The following is a 27,977-nucleotide window of genomic DNA, read 5'->3' on the forward strand; positions in this document are numbered from 1 at the left end:
CAGACAAAAAAATGCTTCATTTATTACTGGATCTTCAGAACACATGAATCTTTTACAGCAGCAGAAATTGTGACTCTACATCGATCTTTACAGAGATTTGGCCTAATCTCTCAAGGCTTTGGCAATGCACCAAGATTTAACTTGCAAGAATCTTGTTTGTTTGGGTTGTCACCTTGAACTCCTTGAACCTTGAAGAGCTTCAGTTTGCGACAGAAACTGAGTTGAATGAATCACATGCTTCCTAGAATTGGGTTAGTTCATTTCATGTTGTGAAGTCTGTTGGTCGAATGCCTTTTTCTCCAGCCAAGTGATTTGTTTTTCTTCTGCATGTTTCGGAAACAAGCTTCACTTATGTTTTCTCTCTGTCACTGGAAAATCAGTTAACCCTATGTTATTAACTCTCTGAAGTACTCAGAAAGATTTCGGCAATAGATTTTGAAATTGAGATCTTGATATTACCTCTTCTGAACCACGATCTCCTGACTTCTTTGCAAATCTGGTGTTCGTGCTTCTGTAGGAATTCCTCAAACTTGCAAGTCTGAGGCAGCAAAGGCCCTGAAAACTCGATTCTGTCTTCTTTGTGGAAGCCCTGAAGTTTAACAAAAGAAGATAAATTAGTCAAGACAAACAGTGCTAAACACCAAATGCAGCCCAGACAGTGCCAAAACTATGAGTACCAAATAATTATGTTGCATTGACAATGGATCTCCCTTGTGCAAGGCCTCTGAGTTGTCCTGCGAACAGAATTTACAGTATACTTTAGAGGTATCGAGTGATTTTGGATGTTCTGATTGTTGTGAACAGCTTTTCAGTATTGCACATTTTGCCAACTCCTGTGATTCATGGCGTTTATGGCCACCAGCCAGATCACTATTTGCTGCACCCTTAATCTCAAGCTCGCTTTTGATATTTTCAATACCAGATGAATCTTTTATGTGGGAAAGATTGCTTCTCGAGCTACATCGTCTGTGAGATTTACGATATGAATGGTCTTCTTCCTGCCTCCTTGCCCATGAAAAGGCACTAGAAGCAGAAACACGTAATGGCCCTGAAAAAGTGAAATCTGGTTGAGGGTTGTGCTTTGTGTGGTGAAAATCTGGACGTTTGATTGATGGCATTGGCTGGAGATCTACAAACAGTCTGGTTTCACCATCTATCGTCGGAAGCTCTTCTGGATCATAGTGTTTGCTGACTTCTTCAGCATGTAGCTGTGTATCCTGAAACGAGAAGGATACTATCATTCTTCACCAATCTGGAACCAGTTTAGCTTCTACCTACTAACAATCTTTATACCAATAAAAGGTGAATTACCTTTTTGCTACCTGCTAACTTTCTGAGCCCAGCTACTTGCCCTGAAGTCCTATCTACTTCGGATGGCTTTTTCATGGATTCTTGACTACCAGAAACTCTCCTCCTAAGAGACAAAAGAAGTATAAAGATGGCAGCGTAATAACTAGCCATTACATGCTTCAGCAGATGAGTTGCATTTAAAAAGCCAGGAGGTAGCTTATAGAAATAGTTCAATGAAACAAAAAAAAAAACTTAGATTCAGGACCAAAGCAAATTTCGCCAAAGATAGCCATAAAGCTCCTAGAATCAACTGTCAGAAAGAATTTTATGTGCTTCTGCAATATCAGTACAAATCTCTATCTTTGCAATATATCATAAGTTTTGAGAGGTAATAAATGACCTTTTCCTAAGGATTTCAGAAACATAATTTTGCAGAAACCACACTGCGAAACATAAATTCTTTCTAGTGTCTTCTTAATGATATTGAACACAATTATTGGAGAAAGTTTACCTGAGTGATTCTTGATTCTTTATGGTCATCTCTTTAGTAGGTGAGTACTTTGGTAAACTTGAGGGCTCACAGGCATAAGGCATTTCTCTAAAATACTTGAAAACATATTAAAAGCAAAAAAAAAAAACATAAAAGGTCAGGTAAGTTCAAAATACCAGGTAAAGGTTTTTAACTAAAAAAAGAAACATGTGAGAGTTGTTTGTTTTCGGAGTAATTACATAGCAAAGTATCAGCTTAAGTATCTTCCAGAACCTGTAACTACTGTTAAGAAATCCATGTTGTTGCTGCTGCAGAATATGATTGGCTTGCAGTTGGCATTTATCTGTTTCACTAGATTTCTAATTAATGAAAAAAAAATGTTCTAAGGCTTGTGATCTCCAATGAGTACTCCACTTTATTTTTTTTCTATCTCCATATAATGAAAAGCATGGAGATTAATTTATAGACTTACAAAGCTTTTTAATCATCATCAACTTGTATTTATCCCAACTATTTATGGTTTATCTTATGCAAGGTTATACCAATAGTAATATTCAAATTAATTAATTATTTTTATCACAATACCTAATATTTTCCTTAGTCTCTTCCCACACTTTCCACTTTAGTAAATTAAGTCCTCTAGCAATAGAATCTAATGGTAATCTTCGAATATATCCATGTCACCTCAACCTATTTCCTCTTATTTAGTCAGAAATATGAAAATGGTAGAATAATTGCATGCTTTAAAAAATGTCCTGTCAACGAGACAAAACAAAACAAACCTTCACATAAAGGAGCTAATGGGAAATGATGTGAGGATGTGTATTGTAAAAAACTACAGGAACCATATTCACCTCTGATGCAAGGGCTGCCGAGGCACTACCTCGCTTATAAGGTTCCACAGATAGAAAAGTCTCTAGCAAGCTAACCACAGTTCTTGGTAAGTGATCCAATGTCTGGCGGAGAGTACTTATGTAGGGACGGTGAGGTTTGAAAATTGTAGCATGAGGCAACTTCAACTTTTGCCAAAATTCGTCTAGAGGGGAACCACAAAACCTAAATATTTTATGTAATTGTTCAACCTGAAAAAAGAATCTTGCATCTTCAAAAAAAAAAAAGATATAAAGACTCAATTTAGAAAGTAAAGCAAAGAAAAGTATTTATGAGAAGCGAAAAATTGAAGCAAGGTGATCAACTATTCACACCTCCAACATCTACCAACCATTTCCAGATTTTCAGAAGCTTGAACAGTAATGATTAACATTTTGTATGATGGATGTTGTACAATGTAGCATGAGCATACACTAGAGAAGAGGAAGTAACAACTAACAAGTATCTCTTTGTAGCAAACTCTGGCAATGCTAGTTGAGGATAAGGACTAAAGGCATGCAGATGCAAGACAGACAGAGATCTCCATTATTTTAGCTTTTAACAAAAGAGAAGTGGATGACACAGTGTCAAGTACTATGCACATGGGATTTCAGAAATCAAGATCTTTTTAATGATGCCTCCAGAAATAATTCCTCCATTGACTATTACTTAAGCACATCTCATATTCAAAGTGATAATAGTTCCAGTTAGCATGGCTGGAAGTGCATGTTCATTTCCAAACATCCCATAAACCCTTTAGGCCACAGTCAGAGCAAGCAAGTGCATTCAAAAATAAATAATCAAGTATAATCATATGAGAGTTTGGGCATCAGCTGCCCTCAACTCCAAATATAACAAGTATATGTCTTTTCCATGATTGACCCCCAGTTAAGTGAGTTAATTTTCAGTTCAGACCCAAAAATAAAACGACAAAACAAAAGAATTTGGTTTTGATTATCTAAAATTCAAAATCTTTAATCTATTTGAATCTTAGGCTCTGTTTGTTTTGTGGAAAATGTTTTCTACGAAAAGATTTTTTAAACTTCCAGTGTTTGGCGTAATAAGAAATCTTGGTGAACAAAAATCTTTTTTGATTAGCAAAACTTTTCTTTTGGTGACAGGGCATTTCCCCCACTCATTCATAGGTCATTCACTGTATTAACAATCTCCTCTTTGTCCTACATTTTGCCCTTGTTCATGTAGACTGATCAATTTGGGATGATGATCGATCCTAGGAGAGCAAGTCGGATCGATTAGGTTGATCGAGCAAGGCAACCCGATCATGTTGGTCAAGATCCTCAAGCAAGTTGGGCCAAGCAGGGTTGGTTAGTCTAGGTGAGCCAAGCATTGGGTGAATCTACCAATCTTGTCGGCTGAGCAGGCCACTTGGGCTAGCCAGTCTAGTCGAGTTAAGCAACACCAATCGGGTTGGGAGAATAGTTTGAGTTGATCGAGTCAATCAATTCAATAGAGTCAATTAAGGCAATTGGTGTAAGCAAGCCAATCAAATTGATCAAGTCAATCAATCCAAGCATGTCGAGCAAATCTAATGGTTCGATGTGCAAATAGGTCGATTTGTCCCTGCAAGCCAATTGATCAAGGCAGGTCAGGTAGGTTGCGCAAGTCGGATGGATGGATGGATTGAATTAGACAAGCTAATTGATTCGACGGAACATCTAGTTGAGTTAAACTACCCAATTAGCTCGGTCTTGAAAAGGCAAAAATAGTTTCTGCATTAGACACAGAAAAATATTTTTTAACAGAATTTAGTAATACATCTAAACGAAAGAAACTAATATGTTTTTCTATAAAAGGTTTTCCTAACAAATATTTACTAAGAACATGTTATTTTCCTGTAAACAAACAAGCCTTATTTAAAGCATAGCATGAGCTCAAAGTTTGATAATTTTAATTATTTAACATTTTTATGATTTTTATATCCTAAAAATTGGCAGACAATAGCAATTTTTGGTTCAGCCTCAAGAAATAGAGTTTTTCTCTACTCAAAAATAAAGTTGGCACTTCGATTAACTGCTAATTCAGTTTGGTTTCCAAAATTTAGCGAGAGAATTCCTAGTGCAGTGGTTGAATTCTTTGTAACTAATTGGAGACTCTTATCTACTAGTTAGAAAACTTTTACATTGGGAATGGATGTATGGGTATAATGGAATGGATAGCATGGAACAGAGACATTATATTCACGATTAACTATTTGGAACTACACTAAAAGATAAGGCAAGAGCAAAGTGTTTAAGACAATACAGACATGCTTAAATTAAATGAACAGATGGCAAATTGGATGAATGGAATTTTTAAAATCAACTCTATGATAAGAAACTGACGTAGGATGGCATGAACAAAGAAATATCATAAATAATAGAGAGATATTTGGCAGTGCGTAGTTTGCCTATGCTCCCCTAAATAAAGCTCAATGAAGATAAAGATCAAGAGTTCAGCCCAAATAGTTGTCCTTATGGCCTTTGGTATTGTTTTTTCCAAAAGACCATGTATGTGATACAGTTCTTTCTGCTTGTTTGTAAAAATTCCAGGAGAACAGAGACAAAGTCATAGAGACACTAACCAAACACTAACAATTTGAATGGAAAGCTTTGAATTTTTGAGTTCATTACCTCAGTTCTGCCTCGCAAGATGGGTCTTTTAACAAACATCTCCGCAAACACACAACCAACACTCCACAAATCTACAGTAGCTTCATAGTCAGTTGAACCCAACAGTAATTCAGGTGGTCTATACCATAAAGTCACAACACGGCTGGTTAATGGTTGCTCATGTCCGGGGTGACAGAGATTTGCAAGACCAAAATCAGCAACTTTCAGAATCCCTTCATTGTTAATTAGAAGGTTTGCTCCTTTTATGTCCCTATGTATAACATCGCGTGAATGACAATACTCAAGCCCGGATAACAACTGTTTCATGTAGCACTTGACCTGCAATTTACAGAGAGCGACAGAAAAACAATTCCCTTATAAAAAGGCTATATATATAAACATATTACCAATAGGAAATTATGATAAAGCATTCCTTGAAATATTTGAATAATATAATCAAACCTGTGATTCGGATAATACAATATCAGGAGAAGTGGAAAGTCCTGAGAGATCATGTTCCATATATTCAAATACAAGATATAGAACATGTGATGATCGAGAGGCAATCAAGCCTTCCAACTTCATAATATTTGGATGATCAAGCATGCGCAATATCTTTATCTCTCTTGCCATAAACCTAACACTCTCTGGCTTAAAATTGTCAAAGCGCACCTTCTTCAAGGCAACCATCTTTCCGGTGTCTAGATCACGAGCTCTAAAGACACTGCTATAAGTACCTTGCCCAATCTTCAAATGCAAAAAGAGAAAAAATTCAGATGAGATCAAATTTATCAGAAAATAGCCACAAACAAAATTTTCCTTCTGTGCTTCGCAGTATCTGCTAGACAAGAATAACAGAAGGAATAATTTCAATGGCTTGGCCTTTGATGGCGTTGTTCGTGAAATCGAGGGAAATCCTTGAATTCCACCTGTGGATTCTTAAAGTCCAAACCAAAAAGATACGCAGATGGGTATATCGTTATAATCTCTGCATTACCTTTTCCAATATTTCAAAGGAGTCAGCTTTAAGAGGCACCCATCCCTGAATAGCTTCCCCGGCCACGGCGCTGAGCCAAGAGGGCCATCCTGCTGCGACTTGCTCCCCTTCTATGTATCTGTGAAGATTCCTCAGACGAAGGTTCTGTAAGCCAGTATCATCCGTGCTCACCTTTCCATTTTCCCCCGATTCAAGGCGATTCCCATCCTCCTCTTCTCTCTCTGGCTGAACTTTCTCTGTCTGCTTTACTGACAGATGCCCCCGCCAGGACGCTGAGATCGGGTACGACCGATCCCGGAGGTCCCGCAGAATGCCAGAGGGATCGGACGCCTGCGGCACCGAAACCGCATTCTTCGACGAAATGCAACCCATGCCCGCCCAGTCCTACAGCATCGGCGAGGTCAGCGGCGACGAGTGAATGCCCAGGATCAAGAAAACCGGGGAAAGCGGAGGATCCCACGGACGTGGGGGGTAGGGGGGAGTGGGGGTGGGGGTGGAGGCGCACTCCCCCCAAACCAGAAGATGATGTAAAACTGAATGGCTTGGGGATCCGGCAGCGTTGTAAGCACCCCTAAATAGAGAAAAAGACTACGCCTTTGGGCTGAAATATCTAGGGTTTCTCCTTTCTCCCGAGATTATCGGCGTTTCGGAGTACCTTGTAGCGGCAACGCAAAAGACATCCAACGAGATCGGCACGGGAACGAGCGACGGCGATGCTAGACGTTGGCAGCGAGCTCTGCCTTGTGCCTCGCCTCAGTCAAACTCTTTGGTTTCTCGTGACCTAAAAATGCTCGTTTGCTGGCGTTTTATGGACCGGTGGACATGCGAATCCTCTGTCCTGCTCCTAAAGCTTCCGTCGACCAAATGGCAGGAGAGGGAGTGCGTAGAGCAACCCGTCAAAGATAGGAGTCAGTGCGGATTGAGGACCGAAAGAGAGGGAGACGAAGACGATTGAGAAAGTGGATCGAGGACCATGAGAACTGCAAGCTTTCAACGGAGTGCCCTTCCCCTTCGAAGGAAGCTAATGGTGCAGCAGCCTGTCATGCTTTCATATATATTTAAAGGGACATTTTCAATCTACCCCCTTTTTTTACATAATTTTTATTTTACCTCTCTAGCTTAAAATATTTTAATGAAAAAATAAAAAAATTAGATTAAAATTTTTTTTTTTGGTTTTTTAATATAAAATGCTCTTTTAATGCTAATAAAAATAAGAGTCACTTTTTTATTTTTATGAATAAAATACATTTTATTCTACTTTGTTAACACAAATCAGATAGATATATTATTAGGTAAGAATTAAAGAGCATCCTTTATATCTAAAAATCCTTAAATTTTATTAGTCCAAATTTATTATCGTGACTATAAACTTTTAAATGGACAAAATCAGTTAACTAATATTTTATTATAAAAATTTATAATAAAGGTGTTCTTTTGATCTCTATCAAAATTAATTTAAAATCATTTTAATAATTAAGACACAACTATAGCGCTATTATGACATCACTTAATGTTTATTAATATATTTTGATCAAATTTAAATAATTTAATTAAGTTAATAAAAAATATTCTAATATAATAATTTTAATTTATAATGATTTCTTTAACATAATATAGAAGCCCGTGGAACTTACTAGAATAATAATATTTTAAGATGAACAATATATATATATTTTTAAATCATTTTGATAAAAGTAATAATAAGATACCTTTTTTTTTAACTTTTTCTTTTTTAAATAAGTAAAAAACGCAGGAGTACAATAAAAAGTGCCTTTCCATTAAAAGGAAGGAAACACAATTATGGTGAATAGTTATCATTATTATTACTTTTGTTTTTAATGTATTCCATTTTGTTCATCTTTTTCGTTTGGAAAAAAAAACACTCATTAAAAAAATGATATCATTATTTAGGTTGTGTTTATTAGATGCTTTAACTTTATTTCCCCTTTTGTTAATGTCAAATTAGATGAAAATGCAAGGAAATAACAACATTGAATTAAGTTCCTTCTTCCTCTCTGTACTTTTTAAAATATATATATATAATTATCTCTATATTTTCACCTTGCTTTTCTTTCATTAATGACGATAGTATGCACATTAAATTAATAAATTAAGTGTTTACCATATAATTCATATTTATGTTGCAAAAGTTGACGAAAATTATGAAATTAAAATTTTAAAATTATGTAAAATTTTAAAAAAGGGGAAAATATCAAAAGGCGCCTTCTTTATTTTCCCGTCCTCGTCTCTCCCGCACATTGTACCACGCGACGTGCTTAGGGTTAGGGTTTCGTTTCCGCTTTCCCGTGGTCGCTTCATCGTTCACCTCGCTGCTGCTTTGCTCTTCGATTTCTAGGGTTGCTCCTCCATTGCCAAGTTACTGCTCCGACGCTTTTGATTCCTTATCTTCGTCACTCGCGCCTTCACTATCTTTGGAATCTGGTTCGAGATTTGGAGCTTGAATAAACGATTTCTTTTTGCGTTTTTCGTTTTCCATGATAATGCCTTTTGTTTTAGTGGTTCTAGGATGGTGCGGAAGGTTTGTGCTCGTCGTAATTACGATTCTCATGGCACTGCTTGCATTTGAAGTTCATTTTGCTTGTGAATCTCTTATATGATCTCGTGTTCTAATGTAAAATTACGGAGATATGGTTATGTGAAATAGAAGGACAACATCGAGTATTAGATCACTTTTCCCCATCAATTGTAGCTTTAAGAAATAAACAACTGGAGAGAGCAGAAACGTAAGAGTGAGTAGCGGTCGTATTTGTAGTCAAGAGCTTTACTTCATTGACGTATTTGTGGGGCGTAATAGTATGACTCAGTTGAATAATGCATTTACTCGAGAAAGATAGTCTCAGGGTAGCAATTTAGTGGATGTTTTTTCTTGATTAGTAAACTAATGTAAACCACACATGCTTTTGGCGAAGAATGTAACAAATATTTACAGAATTTCAGTGAGCAAAGAATTTCTTATCGAATAGTTTACTAGCCCAAGAACAGTGACCGAAGCATGGAATGGAAGATATATCAGGGCTCTATGTCAATATGTATATTGATATACGTTCCAAATGAGCTTCAAAGCACAGAATAGGAGGGTCTTGTTCTGGTATGGGAGGAGGTGGTTTACCTCTTAGTTATGCTTCTTATCTTTTTTGATATTATTCAATGTATGATTGTATATGATTACTTATCGATGTTTGTGCACATGAAAATGCCACATTGTTTGTGAACTTTTTTTTGGGCATCTTCAATCTGTACTTGAAGTCTTTAACACAACACCTTTTTTTATCAATTTTTTCGTGTGAAATTCAATTTGTCAGTCTTCAAAAATTTAGCAAAGTATTCTAAACAACTCCTTGAATCATATTAATTAGGGTAGAATACTTGAATCTAATGAACTCACTTCTGTACATCGAAGTAAATGCACCTGTTTGTTAGCATTTCATTTGAAACATTAATGATTCATGTTAACTTGCACAATAGAGAAGACTCTTTTATAGTACAATAGACAGATATCAGTAGATTTGAACTGTGAAATTCAATCGCACTTCATCGTACCTTCTTGTCCGAAAGGTGTTAGATGGTAGGTTTATGTTTTCTTTAGCATCAGGTTCCTTGTGAGCCACATTCTTTCATCCTTTTGTTTTCTTTATGTCCTGTTGCTGAAGGATGTGAAATGTTATGTTCATGTTTTTGTTTGCTGGAGCAGAAGATTCCCTGTGAACCACATTCTTGTGAACTGAATGTTATTTATCATTCTTTACTAGGGTATTTTAGCAATGTCTTTACCTATTATTAGATGCTGCTTAGTTCTAAATTTGACATTTGACAATGAGGACATTTTATAAAAGTGCAGGATTATGTGAGAATTCCAGGCCTCACATCCATCTGGTTTGTTACATTTGTTTAATAAATGCAGTGCGGTTCTGATAGTGAGATGGACAGACTGCCAGATTCATATACAACTCTACCCATTTCTTCTACTCTTGATGAACTTGATGTGGTACCAGATCCTCATCACCTCAAAAGAGAAATTGCACAAGAAAATATACAAAGAGAACCAGGTGCAAATGAACATGAAACTCATGGGCTATGTGAAGGAAGAATAACCTATGAATTAGCGCTGGAAAGAGAGTTAGAATATCGGAAAAGATTGAAAGATGCTTGCTTGCAACCTTTTGCTACGAATAGGGTACCCCCTACAACTTCTCAAGTAAGAGTTAAATTTTACAAGCATGGCAGTTCATTACTTATGTCTATTTCTCTTTTCTTGGTTCTTTTTTTTTTCTAATTTAAATTCCTTCATGGAATGAAAGTATGCTACTATAAAGCATAGATGCGCTAGCTATCAAGTATCAGCTGATTCTCTAAAATTCATTTATAAGCGGACCTGCAATAGATTTGCCTTGTTTTATTGGTAAGTTGCACTATATTTGTAAACGTATCAACAATATGGCATGCTTCTGCCTCAAAGTCAAAATCGTAGGGAATCAATACTATGTCATAACTAAAGTATAATGGTTTATCCCACTAAGTTTTGTGGGTCGAAAGCTTATATCCTGATTTTCCTTTTACTTATTTATTTATTTTCATTTTAAGTACTAATTAATTTGAATATGATGAGGTGTATGATTCACTTCTTCATGCTCTTGCTATTAAAATAATAATAAGTAATGTCTTGATGTTATTAGAAGGGACATGCTGCTCTCAAATTAAAACGAGTCCAAAAAGGACTGCTAAGTTCAGTTACTCCCACATGAAATTATCAGCAACATCTAGTTGGAAATAAAATATGCAACGCTTTTCTTCCCAATACCATGCCTTATGAGCTCCTTGGAACCAATGCCATCTTGATCTCAAGTGTCATCTTCTACATCTCAGATTCCATCTACAACTTTCAAATGGATGGATCCACGCTAGTTGACTCATCCTAGTTTATACCTACATATTTTATCAATGTCATGTAAGAAACCTCTAACTTGGAAATTACACATTTTGAAATCTTTTATTCGTGATCTGCTAAATCATCGAAATATCTCGAAATTAGAAATATGAAAGAAGAATCAGATACTCTCATTTCTTTGTCTCTTGAATTATTTGCAGTGAAAAAAATGTGAAATGTCTTATATATTATGTTTCCTTTTGGAGTTATTAGATTAATCTCAAAATAAGTCATGTCTAGAGAAAGCTTGGTCAATGAATATCTGAATTTGTATATACACAAATCTGAATGCATATGTTAGTTGCCAAATATTATCTGAAATTTTCTAATATTCAATTGTATCTGGAATTTTAATTTTATCTTGTGTTTTCATCTTTCAGACACCTTATAATTTACCTTCTGCCCAAAATGAGTGAGTGATTCGTTCCTCTTTCTAATCCTCTCTTTTTTCTAATTATAGAAGTTGCCTCTAGAGCATAATCTTAAGCGGAAAGCTATTTCTGGAGCCTACACAGAATCAGTACCAACCGGTAGTCATTCTCCCAGACCACCACTCCAAGATTGGCAAGTTGAATCGGAGAAATTGCATTCACAACAACCTCCTACCAAGAGACTAGATTGTTATAGAACCTTAACACAGCATTCTCCTCAGCAGTTGAATTGCAGCCAACCTCCAGATCAGATGTTCAAGCATAGGCCACATCTCCAACATCAGCATGGGTGTCAACCACCTCTACACGGATCTCTGGATCGACAGATCAATTTGCCTCAACAAGGCAATCAACCAGCTGTAAACAACCAGGTGACGTTTTACAGGTGCAATCTTTGCCAGATTAATTTTGATACTTCTTCCAAACTTCACCTGCACTATCAGACTGAAGAGCACAATGTGAGGCAACTTGCGAGGAGCAAGTTTAAAAATGTTCCAAATGGAAGCACGATGCTGTGGTGTAAAGAGTGCAACGTACCATGCATGAATGAAACATCATTAGCTCAGCATCGTGCTGGAAAGAGGCATGCTGCTCGTCTTAGTTTGCTAGCACGAAGTGCTACTTCCACAGCAGCCGGCACTGGTCAACCTCCCAGAATTTGAGGATATGAACCCACAATGCAAGTATGGTGGCATAAAAAAACTTTTTGGTTCTTCAACATGAGATCTTTTAACCGTCTTATCTAGCAATATGCATAGCTTTTTGGTGTTCATAATGAAGATTTAATGCTATTAGTTTTTGGTTTAATCACTAACTTAAGTTCATGTCCTATTAAAGAGTCAGTAGATGCTTGAGTACTTGAGAATTAGGTTCATTCGGTTCATGTTTTAGAGACCTGAGACATGTCAAACATGATACACTTGCATTGCATCTCAGATATAGCATATTCATGTCGATACATTGTGGGTTTTTTTTATTCAAGTGCTAATTTTCTATTTTTTTAAAAAAAATCTTTTCTATTGTATATAGTTCTGTAAGATTTAATTAGCATAGAATTTCTGTTATTGGAGAAATTTGTCATGCGTCAATGTGTATGTATGGACAATAAGAACAAAGTAATTGGCCCATGCAAGTTTTAAAGTACCACATTCTTATCATCAATATAATGTTCTAATCAACTACTAATCAACTAAGCTAATAGGCCAATTCATTCTGAAAAGTACCACTCTATATGTATTAATATATATAAATGGTTAATAAAATATTATAAGTTAAGTAATGATACGTATTTGAAAAATATTCCCCCTTTATGTTCATAAAAAAATTTAAAGATTAATTTTGAAATTATTAATTTTTTATAAATTAATTCTAATTTTCTAAACGTATTTGTTTACATGTAAACACAAGAAAATGTTTTTAACTGAAATCAAAACTAATATTTGGGATTTTTTATAAAAATGATTTAAAATCAAATTAGAAATGCATAATAATACTCTAGGAATTTTATTTTATTATACTTTTCTCATTATTTATATAATCTTTATCTTATTAGCTTTTGTTAATGAGCGCAGACATTTTTTTATATTTTTTATATTTTATTATTATGATTTATTCGCATGTAAGTAACATTGTTTAATTAATTTTTTATATTAAAAAATACATTATTTCTGGAAAATTTAATGCAACTAAAATACTCTCACTCATTGCAAATTTACATGTAAAGTATTTTTAAAAATAGAAACTCTTATTAATTTTCGGTGTCCAAAAGATTTTTAGCATTGTGGAAAAGAAAAAAAAACATCTTTATAGTCGTTTATTTGAATTTATAATTGACCCGCTTTGACACGTGGATCTCACCCCCTCCTTCGATTATATGCTCCAAAACAATATAGTTGGAGCAAATCCAATACCTTAAATTTCTCGCAACCAAATGGGTTCGCTCGTTCATGGCGCAGCCCTTCTCTCCTCCCTTTCTCCACTCCCGATCTCCTCCGTTATCTCTGCAATGCGCTTTGTTCTCGGGTCCTCCCGAGAAACACGAACCATCTTTGCAAGGATCCGTGCCCTAACTTGCTTGCCAGGGCCTTCCGACGGCCGCAACCCCCTTCGCCTTCTGATTCTCAGATTCGCTTAAAGGTGCATTTTTTTTAGCATTAAATTTCGTCGTTAGTTGATCTTCTTGTCTTCATTTCTGTCTCAAAGACCAGTTCTTTCTTGATTTCAAGGTGGAGATCTTTTAAAATGTGATGGTTGTCAATGCCTTCATTGGGATATGGAACATGGATACATATAATTTTTACTCTCTATTTTCTTCTTCTAAAGCGTGGTCTTGTTGTTCTTGTATGTCTTCACACTGTTAATTATGTGATGGTTGTTTTGACGTTATTTGAGATTTCTTCAATTTCCATTGACACGTACATTGGAAAGCAATATTCTGGTGGACTCTTCCAAGTTTTTTTTTTCATTTGATCTTCTAGGTATTTTGTTTTTTCCCCATTTGTAACATTTCATATGTTCTGTTGCTGATCAGTATCAGCTATCAATATAATCGAAAGAACAGTTGTCATTGCTTCTGACCATGTCATCATTAGCTTAAAAGGAACCTTGTTTCATCTATTAGGTCAATCAACAAAGGTAAATGCACCATAACTCGCTAGTCTACAATCATTCACTATCAACTCTTTGAAATCCCTCGTGTCATATTATTTGAAGAATGTTCATTGGAAAACCAAGGGCTTCAAGTTAGGTGTTTGTCTTGCTTTTCTTCCTGATACATTTTTCTTTCTGATGCAATATTCATTTCTAACTATCTGCTAAAGATTCCATACAGTGGTCCTAGCAACTACAGGGATGAACACTCAAAATACGCCAGCTAATAGAATGGATGTAAAATGCAAGGAAGGAACAAGAAAGGAATCAACTGGCACAACAAAAGCTGGAGCTCCACTATTTTCTTCTGACAGTCATAAAAAATATCTTCCTAATTATTTAAGAGTGCATAAAAGCTCTTGTCATGATCATTGCAAGCACGGAATCAAGGACCTTCCTGAACTTGATCGTAAAGGTTCCTCGCTCAACAGTTTTGGTAAAGAGGTAAAGCATAAAGATACCCTTCGAGTCAATAATTTGGATTCACATGAGGCAAGAAAGAGAGTTGGTATTGAGAAGACGTCGATGACTGTAGATAAGCCAAATGTTATTAAGCAGAAAGCTTTGCCACAAATCAAGGAGACCAGATTGGTGAAAGAACCTATCATTTCAAAAAAGATAAATGCAACTGGGAGGCAGGCAATTGCTTGTATGGCTTCCAAAACTGAAGGTAATCACGATAGAGAAATGACTAAAGATGTTGGAAATATGATGCATGAGAGTGAAATTAAGGGTGGATCTCATGCAAAAGTGCCTGCTTCCCCCTTGAAGAAAGCCCCGCCAGGAGGACGCAAGGTACTTAAGAACACACCTACAAAGAACAGCACTATACCTTATGAAAACTACAGATTTAAGCAAAGCTCTTTGGCATCATCCAAGATTGATTCTGTTGCTGAGCCTGCGAAGCCAGCAAAAGGTCGAACAATTCTGAGAACCAAGGGAAGATCATTATTACCTACACAGGGTTCAAATAGTTTAAAAAATAAAGGATACAACACAAGAACTACTGGAGGCATAACAAGAAAGGTAGAAGAAAGAATTGCTAAGCCACAAGTGCCTTCTCATTCTTCCAAACACCATGGCATTAATGGATCAATTTCTAAGCCAATAGTAATGGTGAATCCTGATGTCGAAGATGTTGAGGGAAAAATAGCTTGTGCTATTGAGCTACAAGCCAATAGTAACTCAGATGGCCTTCAACAGAGATTGCTGTCTTCTATGAATCATGAATTAGTTTCTGTAACACAGACATCATTGAACATAGAGAATGACATTCTAGATTCTCCACAAGATGATTCCCCACAATCAGAATGTATTGATTTGTCTTTCCTTGAGCCAAGTTTGCCAGAGGCAGAGTACTTATATTTGAATTGCATCCAACAAGAATCTTACAATGTCACGTCATCAGAGTGTTCTGCAGTATATGATGAAGAAAATGAGGAAGAAAATTCTGCAATTACCGAATCAAGTGAGTCGGAGCTTGAAACTGAGAAAACAAAAACTGTCAGTGTTACGACTAAGGAATCAGATTCTAGAGATTCTACAATTAGTGAATTAAGTGAAGTGGATTATGAAACTGAGACCATAAGCTGCAGCTGTACCGAAACATCAATGTCCAAAGGGAGGATAAAAGAAGGTGCTATTGTTCATCCTGAAGAGAACCTTTCTGCACCTTACATGTTAAGGTTCAGTAGAAGTATTACACAAAACTCTGAGATTGGTGATTGTGATCAAGTTGGAAGGGAAGGCCTTCTGAAAATGCCAACTCTTGAAGCAGTTCCTATCGATCTTGATCCTGACATGTCAAAAGTTGCATTGAGGCATCAAGTTGTCCATGAGAAGAAAGGCATACAAGGTCTTGTCAATATTGTGCTTGAAGAAACTGCAATTAAACTTGCAGAAAGCAGAAAGAATAAGGTACAAGCATTAGTGGAGGCATTTGAAACAGCCATGTCCCTCCAAGCTAAGAAACTAGCATCTACAACTTAAATCACTAGATTGTGTGCTTTATCATTAATTGCATATGGTAGCTCCCACACTACCAAACATATACAGTAAAATTCAGTAAGTTTAGAGGCTTACTTTAGCCAGAGGTAATTTTAGGTTGGAAAAGGGAATGGTGAGTTGCTAGAGGCCATTACTGGTTTTTGCTAATATATGCCACAGCATGTAAATGTGCTTGATTAATCAATAATATTTCTTCTACATTGCTTTTCCTGGTTTATGTTTTAATAAAGCATTGCATCAATTTTACAGTTGATGTTTATAATATGTGGCTATTACATGTGCAAGTCAAATTAGATTTTCAGATTATATAAAAAAAACATAAAATAATTACCACTTCAAATAAAATACAGAAAAAAAACGAAATTCAATTTAGACCACTATTCAAATTAACTATAGAACCACTAATCAAAATATTGGAGATCCATTTTAAATCCGTTTAATTTATTTCCTTTTTAAAAATACCATCATTAATATAATTATTTCACTTAAACAAACTAGTGGCATGTTAAATATTCCTTAAAAAAATTAAATGGCAAGTGTTTAAAATATTTAAAATTTCGGGGGGCCATTTGATAAAGACAAGATAAGCGGTGGGGTGGAATGAAAATGTCCTCCATTCAAAATTCTATTGGAGTCGGGGCCCACCGAAAACTAGCCGTTGCTAATCCGCCTCCTGCAACCCCACTCGGTTGTAGAAGTAGTCGCCCTATCAAGTCACGATTGCATCCCTTCTTCTCATCTTCTTCCTCTCGCTCCCGAACTACCCTCACATGGCGACTCCTTCGAAGAAGCTGCAGCGCTCTCGATCTCACGTCTCGGAGATCCCGATGGCTTCCGAGAATTTCGATCCCAACGTCCCCTCGTCATCTCCTCTTTCGTCTCAGAAATCGGCGAGATCTGCGGCGATCGGATCGGTCAAGTCGAAGAGTCCAGCGCCTAAGCCCCCCTGTCGGATCCTCGCTCCGCCGCCACCGAAGGAGCGAGCAAGGAAGTTTATCGTCGCCAAGAAGAGCTCCAGGAGGGCGGGGAGCGGGATTGACTTCGAGAAATGCCGAAAAGAGGCTTATGAGACCCTCCGAGCGTCGCAAGAGGAGTTTTTCAGGAGAAATCGTCCTTCTGGAGTGGTAGGTGTCTCGAATCCTGGAGCAGGTGAAGCTGGGGCGTCCACTGATCGAACTGAGCAGGAAGGAGTGGATGGGACGAGGGAGAACTTGGATTTGGGGGCTGAAGATCCCAACTGTAGTTCAGAGGTGAGGAAGGCGAAAAGTTTGGTCAAGGAGGAGGCACCTGAACCAGGGTCTGGTCGTGTTAAGAATCTGGTTAAGGCATTTGAGAACCTCCTTTCTGTTTCGAAGGATGAGGATGCTGGAAAATCAGAGGACTTAGATCTGAATGTGATGAATTGGACATTGCCGGGCTTAGAGCAATTATCCAAGACTGATACAGCAGAAGCTTCCTCAGGATATGTTTTCTCTTCATCAGAGTTTGCTTCTTCTAGACAACTTGCTAGAGAATCACAGCTGAATTCTTCATTAGATGGTAATGGTGAAAGGTTAGAATTTTCACATTGCAGAAACTTGGTATATTTTCTATACATATTACTTCCAATTTATGCTAGATAGCATTGGTGACAGGTTAGAACTTAAACTGTAGAGACTATGTTTTTAATATAGTCAGCTTTTACATGATGTTCCGTCAATACTGAAGGAATTCAACATTCTTGACCCAATTGATTCCAGGCTGAGCTTGGGGAGAAGGACATCCGATGACGGAAGAAACAAACGTAGTGTAAGAAAATCTTTGATTCTACACCTAACAATTTCAAAATGACTTCTTTGGGTCTTGCTTTAGAATGTCATATCTACATCTTGAGGTATACTGGTTATGACATGAAACTGATATACACTTGCCAGAGCTCTGATTGTCTTAGGAGGAGCTGGGATAAGATGCTTAGAGTGACAAGCCAACATCCATTCAAGCTCAGGACAGAGGTATGTTGCTAGATCAAAATTTTCTTAGTGAAGAATAAAAATTTCTCTGCTTGAAGTAAAGCATATTGATTTTTTTTAAATAAAAAATCTGGGAACTAGGCACCGATCAGGTGCTAGATCTATATATTTTTGTGACCTTTATCATTAATTTGAATCTAAAAGAAATAATGTACTTTGTATGATGTGATTAGCGTCTTCTCTCTGTTCAGTTTCAATCCAATTGCTAACTTTTTGGAAGTTAAACAAAATAAATATAAGAACAATCATGTGCAGTTCCAATAGATGATATAATATAACTAAAGGTAGTATGGAAATGTACAAGACGGATGAGTAAATTCTATATGTTGACAAGTTGAGTAGATTAAAGTTGAAAATATGAAGGATAGAGAAAGATCAAAGAAAATTCTAGTATTTGTATTTTTTCAAGTGATATAGTGAATTCCATGCAGTTGCGGCTAAGGTTTGTTTGTTTTGTTGTTTATTCCTAGCTTATTTATTAACTCTTGCAAGAAGTGCTTGCTAGTCAGTATCTGAAACGTATTTTTGAGTTGGTTTATGTGCTGCTTTCTTTCATGATTCTTTAATACTTTGGAATGTCAGATAAACTTAGATTTTTGTTTCTTCAATTGATTGTTTATCTCATTTTGATTAAGCTTAATAACAAAATTATATGTCCTGTTTTTAGCAAAGAGGAAGGATTAAACAAGAACAATTTATCAAGAAAGTAAAAGAAATATTGGTTGAGGAGGAGAAGCAACGCATACCTATTGCCCAAGGACTTCCATGGACCACAGATGAACCAGAGGTGACAATCTTCAAACTTAATGTTGACCTTCATGTCAACATTGAATATGCCTTTCTCTTGTGAATTTTTTATTTTCTTACTCTATTATTCTTTGATACCACAAACTGATTTTCTTGCTCTGGAAGATTCTGGTTATAGTAGATCATGTTGACTTTTCAGGAATTCATGAGAATATTTGATATGACATTTCATCTGATAAATTTTCTAGAGAGTTAGTTTATGATATATAGTTGGAATTTGATCCAGATTATCATACTACCTCTAATTGTAATTTGCTTAATCTGTTCAGAGATAAGCAGAATGTAATGTGTATGATACAAATATATTCGTTAGATAAGTTCAACCTTAAACTAATTCCCTTATTTTGTGCACTAATCGTGATTGTTATGTATGAAAATGCTTGTGAAAACTATGTGACAGGTGTATTGGGCGGGTGATGTCCTGCACTAAATGTTAAATATTACTTTCTCAATAGGAGACTGAGAAAATTTCACTTGTATAAACACCGTAAAGTTCATATGAAAATTTCACATGTATAAACACCGTAAAGTTCATACTAGACCAAAGGCTTGCTTTGCTTATAGATTGAAGAATTTCTTTTTCTGACCTACAATATTAATTATGAGAAAGGGGAAAACTCAGCTAAATTGCATTAATTATGGAAGATTATGTATATGAAACTTCAACTCAACTTAGTATTGCAATTATTAGCCATCAAGTTCTTTCTTTTTCTGACCTGCAATATTTCTGATATGTTGTTTAGATCTTGTTGAAGCCTCCTGTCAAAGAAAGCACTGAGCCACTGGACATTGTTTTGCACAGTGATGTGCGTGCGGTTGAAAGGGCTGGATTTGATCAATTTGTAAGCTTTCTAGATTTGCTCTCATCAGCAAAAACTAACTAGAGTATCTTTTTAGCTTGCTTCTCGTAATATCATGTAGTGCTGAAGCCAATATACATTACAAAGCTTTTGGTCACTCTATTATTTGTTAGGTAGCTGAGCGGATGAGCTTCGCTGAGCAACTAAGATCAGAAAGGGAGTTGCAGCAGAAGGTATACCTTTTTTCTATATTTTTCACCTTAACAATTCATGGTTTCTCAAGTTCAATGAAGCCAAATAATTGTATACTTAATACTTTCAATTTTTTTATAGTTTGAGGAAGAAGAAGAAATACAGAGGCTTAGAAAAGAGCTTGTGCCTAAAGCTCAGCCAATGCCATACTTCGATCAACCCTTTGTTCCTAAAAGGTAAGTTTGCTGCAGAACCTATGTATTTCTTTTGCTAACAAATTTATGAAGGCAAGTATCTTAAGTCCTTCAACTTTACGGAATTAGTAGCAATTGATCATTTCCTTCAGAAACATAAATGAGATGGAAGTGATGAATATGACCAAGAGATGCATTATTTGGTGGCTCTGAAATCTGTTAGTGTCATAGGCCACACTTGTGAGGCCGATGAGTATACGTACAGAGCAGTCTGACGAATTATAAGATTCAACATGAACTGTGTATTCCTTAAGTCTTTAGTTTTAGTTTTTCATTTTTTAGCTTCATAGATGCTTGCAACAGTTAAGATAGTATAGACAGATCCCAAGGCGACTATGAATTCTACAACTAGAAGTTAAATCAAGTAGCATTACAGGATTGATGAGTAGAGGGTGCCAAAAATAACTCTACTTAAAAGATCTTGATATTATTAGAAATTCTTGCAGCTAACCTCAAATAATTTGGACTTATGATTCACTGTAATGGATGCTGATTATTCAATACAGATAAAAAAAATGAACTAAACCGAACCAAATGGAAATTCTTGATTCAGTGGTTAACTTGCAAATAGTTTGTTTGTGTTTCAATTTGAGAATTTTTATTGAACTTTTTTAGGTTGGGTTTGCATGATTTCAAAACTAATCCAACCAAAAATTGTAGGTTTAATTTTCTTATTTAATCTTATGATTAAATATTACTAGAGTTAATTAAATTTTATAGTTAAATATAGAGATTCAATTGGTTCAGTTCTAACTGAACATAATATTTTTCAATTTGGTTTGTTTTATCTCTTAAGAAACATCACTTGGTTCCTTTTTTTAAAGAATTAGTTAAAAATAATAATTTCATGTGAATCAAAAAGGCACCTAACTGTTGTTTGTCGTTGGATGTTTCATTATATTTTGCTATTGTCTTGATCATTACTCTTTTTTCACATCATAAAAAGGTCGGAAAAGCCTCGTACAATCCCAAAGCAACCAAGATTTCACATCCGCCCAAGAAAACCTTCATGGTAATTATTTTTTGCTCTCTTGCCAACATCATTTCATTTATTATGTTTTACAACTTTGACTTTGTTCTAATGCATGAAAAAATGAACTCAGATCACAGAATATTTTACATTCATATACTATCATGTCTTTCCTTGTTTCTCAGCTCCAGGGTTCAATGCTCGATTGACTCAGTCGAGCCAGTTTAAGAAGTTTATCCTGTTTCATCAATTCGTACTTCTCCGGTATCTTCTGTTGATCTTATTGCTCTAGCAGATTGAGGCTGCAAGACACTGTATATACAGGGAGCCCGGATGTTTTTCCTCTCTTCCCACCCAAATTTTTTTCCTATATTGTTCTAGTTGTAGTTGAATGTAAACGTGTATCTGGAGAAAGAAACATTAGTAGTTGAGTTCGTCCATTATTTGGAATTAGCACCAAGGAAATTGAATAAGTTAGGAATTTGCGATCTACTATTTGTGGAGAAAACATACTGTTTATAACTTTGTGTGTGTGTGTGTGTGTGTGAATTTTTTATTGCCATAAAAAATTGATAAATCTCAATTAATCTACCGCATATTAAATGCTGATTTTTTTAGGTAGAAATGTTAAACCTCATTTAGAGGAAAACAGTATCATTTTCTAGGTAGCCTTTGGATATGGTTAAACATCATACATCATTAAGACATACTTATCATTTGATACTCAACTATGACATACCGTAGGATATTTTTCTCTCATGAAATAGATAATTTAGGATGTTGATGGCCAACCCTATTGGGTTTCTAGATTTATTCAATAGATGATTAGGATAAAGATCAGTTCTTCTTTTCCTATAGCACAAACAAAGAAATCATCATCATGATCAAACATATCGAATCGCCCAACACTAATTTAATCGAAAAAAAGGCAGAATAAACGAGCTGAGTGGAATCCAATTATCACAGGAGGAGATAAGCACTGCACTGCACTGCACTGCACTACTTTCCTTGTTATGATAACGATTCCAAGTCACTGACGGAAGAAGCAGCAGGAGAAGCAGAAGGTAGAAACTGGCAGTGATGTGACGCCACTGCAGCTTCTGCATGCATGCTGTCAACGAACCCACTGGACCAGTAATCTCACAACACGAAAACACAGTTATTACTCCACAATTTAATGTCTATCAAAATTAAAATCTTGTTGTAGAAATTCTGCTGAAGAGATAGTAATTGTGCACCAACTGCATGCATGGATAGATAGATTTAGGACCACCATTAATTCTTCAACACCCTAATTCCGTGCTACTTCATGCAGCTTTTAAATCTGCCACAAGGCCATTGGCTCCCCAAAAGCGTCTTCCTTCCTTTCTCAAGGTCTATAACTGTGTCAGCAAGAAAGATGAACTGTAAGCATGTCAAAAGAGACCAGTCACCACTGTGTTAATTATTTCTTGCGTTTGAATATCCAACTGTTCATTTAACAGATGTTTGTGCAAATCCATGCAGTGATGCAGACTGCGAAGGGAAGGGAAATTCTAGAGCTCTGTTGGCTCTGTTCCCTTCATTAATTTGTCTGCAGTGAAGAGACAAGGGATTAAAGGTGCTTCTATTTTAATTGAATTGCTGTATAGTTTTTTTGTTTTATTTATCTGTTTTTTTGAATTTGTCATAAAGCATTTTAGTCCTGCAGGAAAGTACAAGCTTTACAGCCCATCATCTCCTGTTTCTCATGAACTCATCCTTATCCAATTCAAATGAAGTTAGCCAGCCAATCTGATAGCTTCCTTGTCTTCTCCTCCAACTGTCGCATATAATTGATGCAAGGACTACTAGGATTCATCCTTGTTGAAGTTTGAACAAAAGAACTCGTTCATGATTTTCTGTTATTTGAGATGAGTGTATATATATATATATATATATACACGATTTTGATATTTTGCGCGATTTCCTCATGCGCGTCCATGCGCGACACACGATCCATCATCCATCACGCGATCGGGCGTTAGATCTGACCGTCCAAATGTGGGAATGCACAGTGTTCTGCCCCCCGACCCCCGTCGCTTCTGACCGCCCTCGTCGCCCTGCCCGACCGTCGGACCGGGCCCAATCGACGCGCCATTCGTCGGCACGTCGATCGACATTGAATTCTGATCAGATTATGGTTGAAATCCGACACAATTTGGTCGGAACGCGACCGACAGTGGCACGCGTGCGTTCCTGACCAAATCACGGTCGGATTTCTGACCAAATCGCGGTCGGAGATCGGTCGAGGTAGGACCGCCATCGCACGCTGGTCCGTTCCCAGTCGGTCTCCGACCACGATTTGACTGGAATTCAACCACGATTTGATCGGAAACGGCGCGTGCCACTGCCGGTCATGTTCCGGCCAAATTGCGTCGGATTTCGACCACAATCCGATCGGAATCCGACGCCGGTCGACGCGTCGGCGAGTGGCGTGTCGATCGGGTCGACGATCGGCGATGGTCGGACGGCACGGCGAGGGCGGCCGGAAGCGGCGAGAATCGGCTGTGTCGCGCACAGAGTTACGCAGCATAGGTTACGCAGAATATCATATCTATATATAACTAACTAAATGAAGCAAATGGATGAGATAAAATTACAAAAAAGATAACAAAAGTCTAAGAACTTATGCTCTTGAGAAATATAAGAATGCAAGAACGTGTGCTCCTTGACTTCTTGGACATTATATTAATAATTATAATAGTTATCAGGGAAGTATTATCTTGTTCACCTTCTTACCTAATTCATATTCCTTGATTGATTGGATCACCTTCACTAGTGTATATCTTATCTCATACATTCTTAAATTATTTATGTAATTTTTAATTTTTTTATATCTTAAATCACGTCTTATCCGATTCTGAAATAATATTCGGAGTTTTATGGATCGGATTATCTTTTATATATTTATAATTTTTGTATTTTTTTTATTTTAATTTTTGTTTCTTTTTTTTCCCCCTTTCCCCGAAAAGTTAATAATTCTCCCTTGAATCCGACCGTTTCCACACCTTCCCGTAGCTCCCGTGACCGGCTCCTTGCTCCTCCTCTCCCACCTACCCGTCGCCGGATCTCCTTCGCCGTTCTTCCCCGTCTCCGGTCATCATCCTTGTCTCTGTCCTTCCTTCGTGCTCTGCCCCGCCGGTCGCGTGCTCGCCGATCGCGTCGCGCCTTAACTTATCTGCAAAAAAGAGAGCGAGTTTTGGTCCTCGCTGATGCTGTAAAATCCCTATGCTTTGAGTCGGAAGATTTTAACTGAAGGGGATTCTTTTTCTGCTGTTTCAAACAGGGAAATTTGCTACGCCGAGGCGAGACCGGTTCCGGGAATGGCTGATCTTGGCGATTCGAGAGAGTTCAGAGTGTTTGAGAGTACGGATGAGCTCGCCATCGACTTGGCCGAGTATATCTCGCTGCTATCGGAGGATTCCGTGAAGGAGAGGGGATGCTTCACTGTCGCGTTATCTGGAGGATCGCTAATAAGTATGATGGGGTAATTGCTTCCTAGATTTTTCGTAAAAGAAAATGTTTTTTTTTCCCTATAGACGTTGTAGTATCACGGAGGGAGACGAGGTCATTTTTGGTTTCATGCAGGAAACTCTGTGAAGCTCCTTATAACAAGACAGTTGATTGGACGAAGTGGTATGTGTTTTGGGCTGATGAACGTGCTGTAGCAAAGAACCATGTCGATAGCAACTTTAAGCTCACAAGAGATGCCTTTCTTTCTAGGGTATGTGGGGTTAGTAGACTCTTGTTTGCTGGGTGAACATTTATCAAAACCATGCCCATCTTCAGTTGTTATTGTTTCATTCATAGTTACCTTACACTCTTCATTGAGTAGTAGAATCTTGAGAGATTCTCTCAAGCTTCTTCAAAATATTTGCTTAAGCACATTATTAATTTTTAGAGCACCTATTTTGACCCCGTCATATTTTTATCTATAGCTCACCTTGCATGTGCAATTTACTGTAATTGTTTGGCGTTAGAAGTGAGACAAAATTTATCTCAATTTCTTAGACTTTATCTATGTGTGACAATAATGCATTAACCATCCATGAAATCAAGAAGTACGTTTTTCTCAGTTCCATTGTGTGTGCGCGCCTGAAGTTTGTTTTCAATATCCATAATTTCAGGGGCAAACCATCTAAAGTTGTGTTGGGCATGATGTGTGGCATATTGAATACAATGTTTTGTAGATGGCTAAAACTTTTGGATTCAAAATCGTGTCAAACTCAATTTAGTTATTGCCTAATTCAACTATGGTAGTTGAATCGAAATTGTTGAGATGACTGTTGTTCGATGATGAGAATGGCACAATTCTGTTAAGTATTTGAACTATGAATTTGAATATTTATGGACTCAACCTTCTTTGAAGTCCTCCACCATGTTCAGATGTCCACTGTCTCTTTTATAGAGAGGTATATAAAAGGGAAAGGGCTGAATATGAGTGAAAAGAGAATACGAGAGAAGAGGATGCCAAAAGAGGGACATGACTATCTCAGGTAGAGGAAATTTGAAGAGTAAACTAGTATTAAGTAATTCATAAAAGTGTGACAGGATTCAAACTAAAACTGTAAGATTAGTTGATGATGTTTTTCAACTTAGGATTTTAGTTGAAGTTTTACTCTTTGCTTTCTATTACCATGAAAGAGTTCAACTTACGTAGTAGGGAGATAATTAGCACAGCACTTTCTTAAATCTTCATTGTGATGAGAATGGTATATTGCAGATTTAGGTCTTTGGTAGTGAGAATTAAAGTTATGTGAGAACTATCCTGATGTGCTTTACTATTGCAATTCATGCTGCATCCTTCTTTGTCATTTTTTTGGCATGATGAGTCTTTTCAGCATCTATGTTCAGCTAAGTTATTTTTTAGTCTAGTAGCTAAAGGAACATTATGAGTATGATTAAGTGATAGCTATATTTTAAGGGCTTTTTTTTTTCTATTCACTTGAATTGATGATTGACTTCGGGAACATCAATGGTGAACCTAGGATGGGAGGCTTTTGTTCCTTTATGTTATAAATGTACCCAAGGTGGTCCCTTAAGGCAATGTTTCTTGAAAGCTTCGTTTTAGTTCATATAATGAATACTTATTACAATTTAAGAAATTTGTAAGTCAGAATGAGGCTGGAATAACTGGACATCTATTCATCTACCATCAACTTGTAGTTACATTTTAATACTTAACATGCTGGAAATATCGCATATGTTTCACAATAAGTCGCAAATCTTTACACATTGCTGACTAGCTTCATCCTTCATAGAGACTCTTTGTTTTCTTTACATAAATATCAGAAAAAGCCATATCGCAAAATGCGCTAGCCAGTTTTTTGCATTGCAATGCGATCGATCCTGCTACATGCTATGATTCTGATTCTGGTTTAAAAGGTTCTGTTTAATGCAACCTTTCTTTTTTTTGCAACTCTTCCTGATCTATCATACTTGTATTATCAGGTGTCTATACTCAACAGTCATGTGTTCTCCATTAATCACAATGCAACAGTGGAGGATGCAGCTGGAGAGTATGAATTTGTGATTCGGCAGCTCGTCAAGGTTCGAACTGTAGGCGTTTCTGAAAGAAATGATTGCCCCAAGTTTGATCTTATTCTTCTCGACATGGGACCGGAAGGACATGTTGCTTCCCTGTTCCCTAATCACCCAGCTCTTAAACTGAAAGAGGAGTGGGTTACCTACATCGCTGATTCACCTATACCTCCACCCGAAAGGATTACTTTCACACTCCCTGTGATCAACTCAGCTTCTAACGTTGTTATCGTGGCTACAGGCGAGGAGAAGGCCACGGCTGTGGGCCTTGCCATTTCCCCTGAGAACGAGAACTCCAATGCATTGTCGTTGCCCGCTAGGATGGTTCGGCCAACTGATGGTAAATTGGTGTGGTTTTTGGATTCTTCAGCTGCTTCGCTTAGCGATGCCAGCAACGGTGGTTCTGGGGAAGCCATGTGATAGGTGTAAAAGGTCCAGTAAATGTGTCTGTAGATCGATTTCCGAAAAAATTGTTTCTCTTGAAGAGGGAGTTCCATTGCCGCTCGGTTTAGCTAACATTCTAGTTCCTCAATCCCTGTTAAGCATGCATACAGTTTTTGTTCTTCTTCCTCGCATTACTATGTTTGCTTCAACATGTGGAAATTTGTAATGATTTGCTTCATATCAATATTTTGCCCTCACATAACTCTGTTTTAGTTCATTTTGCTTAATTTTGCACATAAAATTAAACTGACAGATACGTTTAGGATTATCATCAGAGCTTGACACGAGTGTTTGTCATCTTCTGGTGCTGGAACAGATTGGTCTAATTCACCATATTTTCATATGATTTAGCACTCAAACGTTGGAAATGCAAAATAAAATATGTGTTTTTTTTCACATGATTTTTCACCTCGCATTGGATTCCTCTTCCGGTCCACTCGGTCCGGTTCAAGGAGCACCGTTCTGCATGCTCACTCGACTATTGCACCACATGAGCCATGACGTACGCCCAACAACATGAAGCCTCGTCGCCTCCAGCTGGCGTAGAGTCAGCACGAGGGACCCACTCGGTGCTCGGCCTTATGTCCTATCGAATATCGACCGGTCCGTCCGATCTAACTCAAACCGGGAGGAGCCCGCATTCCCAGACAC

The 27,977-nt window shown here is 37.0% G+C and overlaps 5 protein-coding genes across 5 annotated transcripts; 4 read left to right on the plus strand and 1 right to left on the minus strand.

The window, feature by feature from the left end:
• Nucleotides 1–300: 300 nt before the first annotated feature.
• LOC141839064 (protein IMPAIRED IN BABA-INDUCED STERILITY 1-like) lies at nt 301–6,628 on the minus strand. Its single transcript, XM_074726716.1, has 9 exons — nt 6,257–6,628; nt 5,722–6,006; nt 5,281–5,598; nt 2,635–2,862; nt 1,802–1,896; nt 1,312–1,414; nt 678–1,217; nt 460–589; nt 301–368 (listed from the first exon to the last, which is right to left on the minus strand). The coding sequence occupies exons 1-9, from the start codon at nt 6,626–6,628 to the stop codon at nt 346–348; spliced, it is 2,094 nt and encodes a 697-aa protein (XP_074582817.1). The 3' UTR covers nt 301–345.
• Nucleotides 6,629–8,551: 1,923 nt separating this feature from the next.
• On the plus strand, nt 8,552–12,520 carry LOC141839066 (uncharacterized). Its single transcript, XM_074726718.1, has 3 exons — nt 8,552–8,632; nt 10,116–10,472; nt 11,662–12,520. The coding sequence occupies exons 2-3, from the start codon at nt 10,173–10,175 to the stop codon at nt 12,292–12,294; spliced, it is 933 nt and encodes a 310-aa protein (XP_074582819.1). The 5' UTR covers nt 8,552–8,632; nt 10,116–10,172; the 3' UTR covers nt 12,295–12,520.
• Nucleotides 12,521–14,482: 1,962 nt separating this feature from the next.
• LOC141838054 (uncharacterized) lies at nt 14,483–16,270 on the plus strand. Its single transcript, XM_074725443.1, has one exon. The coding sequence runs from the start codon at nt 14,483–14,485 to the stop codon at nt 16,268–16,270; it is 1,788 nt and encodes a 595-aa protein (XP_074581544.1).
• A 788-nt stretch (nt 16,271–17,058) lies between these two features.
• LOC141838958 (microtubule-destabilizing protein 60-like) lies at nt 17,059–21,548 on the plus strand. The gene is made up of 9 exons (XM_074726592.1): nt 17,059–17,840; nt 18,028–18,076; nt 18,202–18,279; nt 18,965–19,084; nt 19,848–19,946; nt 20,078–20,137; nt 20,238–20,332; nt 21,297–21,362; nt 21,506–21,548. The coding sequence occupies exons 1-9, from the start codon at nt 17,059–17,061 to the stop codon at nt 21,546–21,548; spliced, it is 1,392 nt and encodes a 463-aa protein (XP_074582693.1).
• A 2,758-nt stretch (nt 21,549–24,306) lies between these two features.
• On the plus strand, nt 24,307–27,452 carry LOC141838960 (putative 6-phosphogluconolactonase 2). The gene is made up of 4 exons (XM_074726593.1): nt 24,307–24,543; nt 24,628–24,828; nt 24,930–25,065; nt 26,793–27,452. Exons 2-4 carry the CDS (start codon nt 24,665–24,667, stop codon nt 27,300–27,302), a joined length of 810 nt encoding a protein of 269 aa, XP_074582694.1. The 5' UTR covers nt 24,307–24,543; nt 24,628–24,664; the 3' UTR covers nt 27,303–27,452.
• Nucleotides 27,453–27,977: the final 525 nt, after the last annotated feature.

The sequence above is a fragment of the Curcuma longa genome, chromosome 11 (assembly GCF_044706935.1).
Source record: "Curcuma longa cultivar G26 ecotype Majalengka, Jawa Barat chromosome 11, ITB_CL_G26_1.1, whole genome shotgun sequence".
In the NCBI taxonomy this organism is placed as follows: domain Eukaryota; kingdom Viridiplantae; phylum Streptophyta; class Magnoliopsida; order Zingiberales; family Zingiberaceae; genus Curcuma; species Curcuma longa.

Bases quoted from the DNA above. Each gene is read 5' to 3' on its own strand.
- LOC141839064 (XM_074726716.1), bottom strand. From the start codon at position 6,628: ATGGGTTGCATTTCGTCGAAGAATGCGGTTTCGGTGCCGCAGGCGTCC. The intron at 6,007-6,256 runs GTAATGCAGAGA...TTGCATTTGAAG, and splicing joins CCTTTGAAATATTGGAAAAG to ATTGGGCAAGGTACTTATAG. The intron at 590-677 runs GTACTCATAGTT...GTTAAACTTCAG, and splicing joins CAATGCAACATAATTATTTG to GGCTTCCACAAAGAAGACAG.
- LOC141839066 (XM_074726718.1), top strand. From the start codon at position 10,173: ATGCAGTGCGGTTCTGATAGTGAGATGGACAGACTGCCAGATTCATAT. The intron at 10,473-11,661 runs GTAAGAGTTAAA...TTCTAATTATAG, and splicing joins TACCCCCTACAACTTCTCAA to AAGTTGCCTCTAGAGCATAA.
- LOC141838054 (XM_074725443.1), top strand. From the start codon at position 14,483: ATGAACACTCAAAATACGCCAGCTAATAGAATGGATGTAAAATGCAAG.
- LOC141838958 (XM_074726592.1), top strand. From the start codon at position 17,059: ATGGCGACTCCTTCGAAGAAGCTGCAGCGCTCTCGATCTCACGTCTCG. The intron at 18,077-18,201 runs GTAAGAAAATCT...TACACTTGCCAG, and splicing joins ACGGAAGAAACAAACGTAGT to AGCTCTGATTGTCTTAGGAG. The intron at 21,363-21,505 runs GTAATTATTTTT...CTTGTTTCTCAG, and splicing joins CGCCCAAGAAAACCTTCATG to CTCCAGGGTTCAATGCTCGA.
- LOC141838960 (XM_074726593.1), top strand. From the start codon at position 24,665: ATGGCTGATCTTGGCGATTCGAGAGAGTTCAGAGTGTTTGAGAGTACG. The intron at 24,829-24,929 runs GTAATTGCTTCC...GGTTTCATGCAG, and splicing joins TCGCTAATAAGTATGATGGG to GAAACTCTGTGAAGCTCCTT. The intron at 25,066-26,792 runs GTATGTGGGGTT...TTGTATTATCAG, and splicing joins GAGATGCCTTTCTTTCTAGG to GTGTCTATACTCAACAGTCA.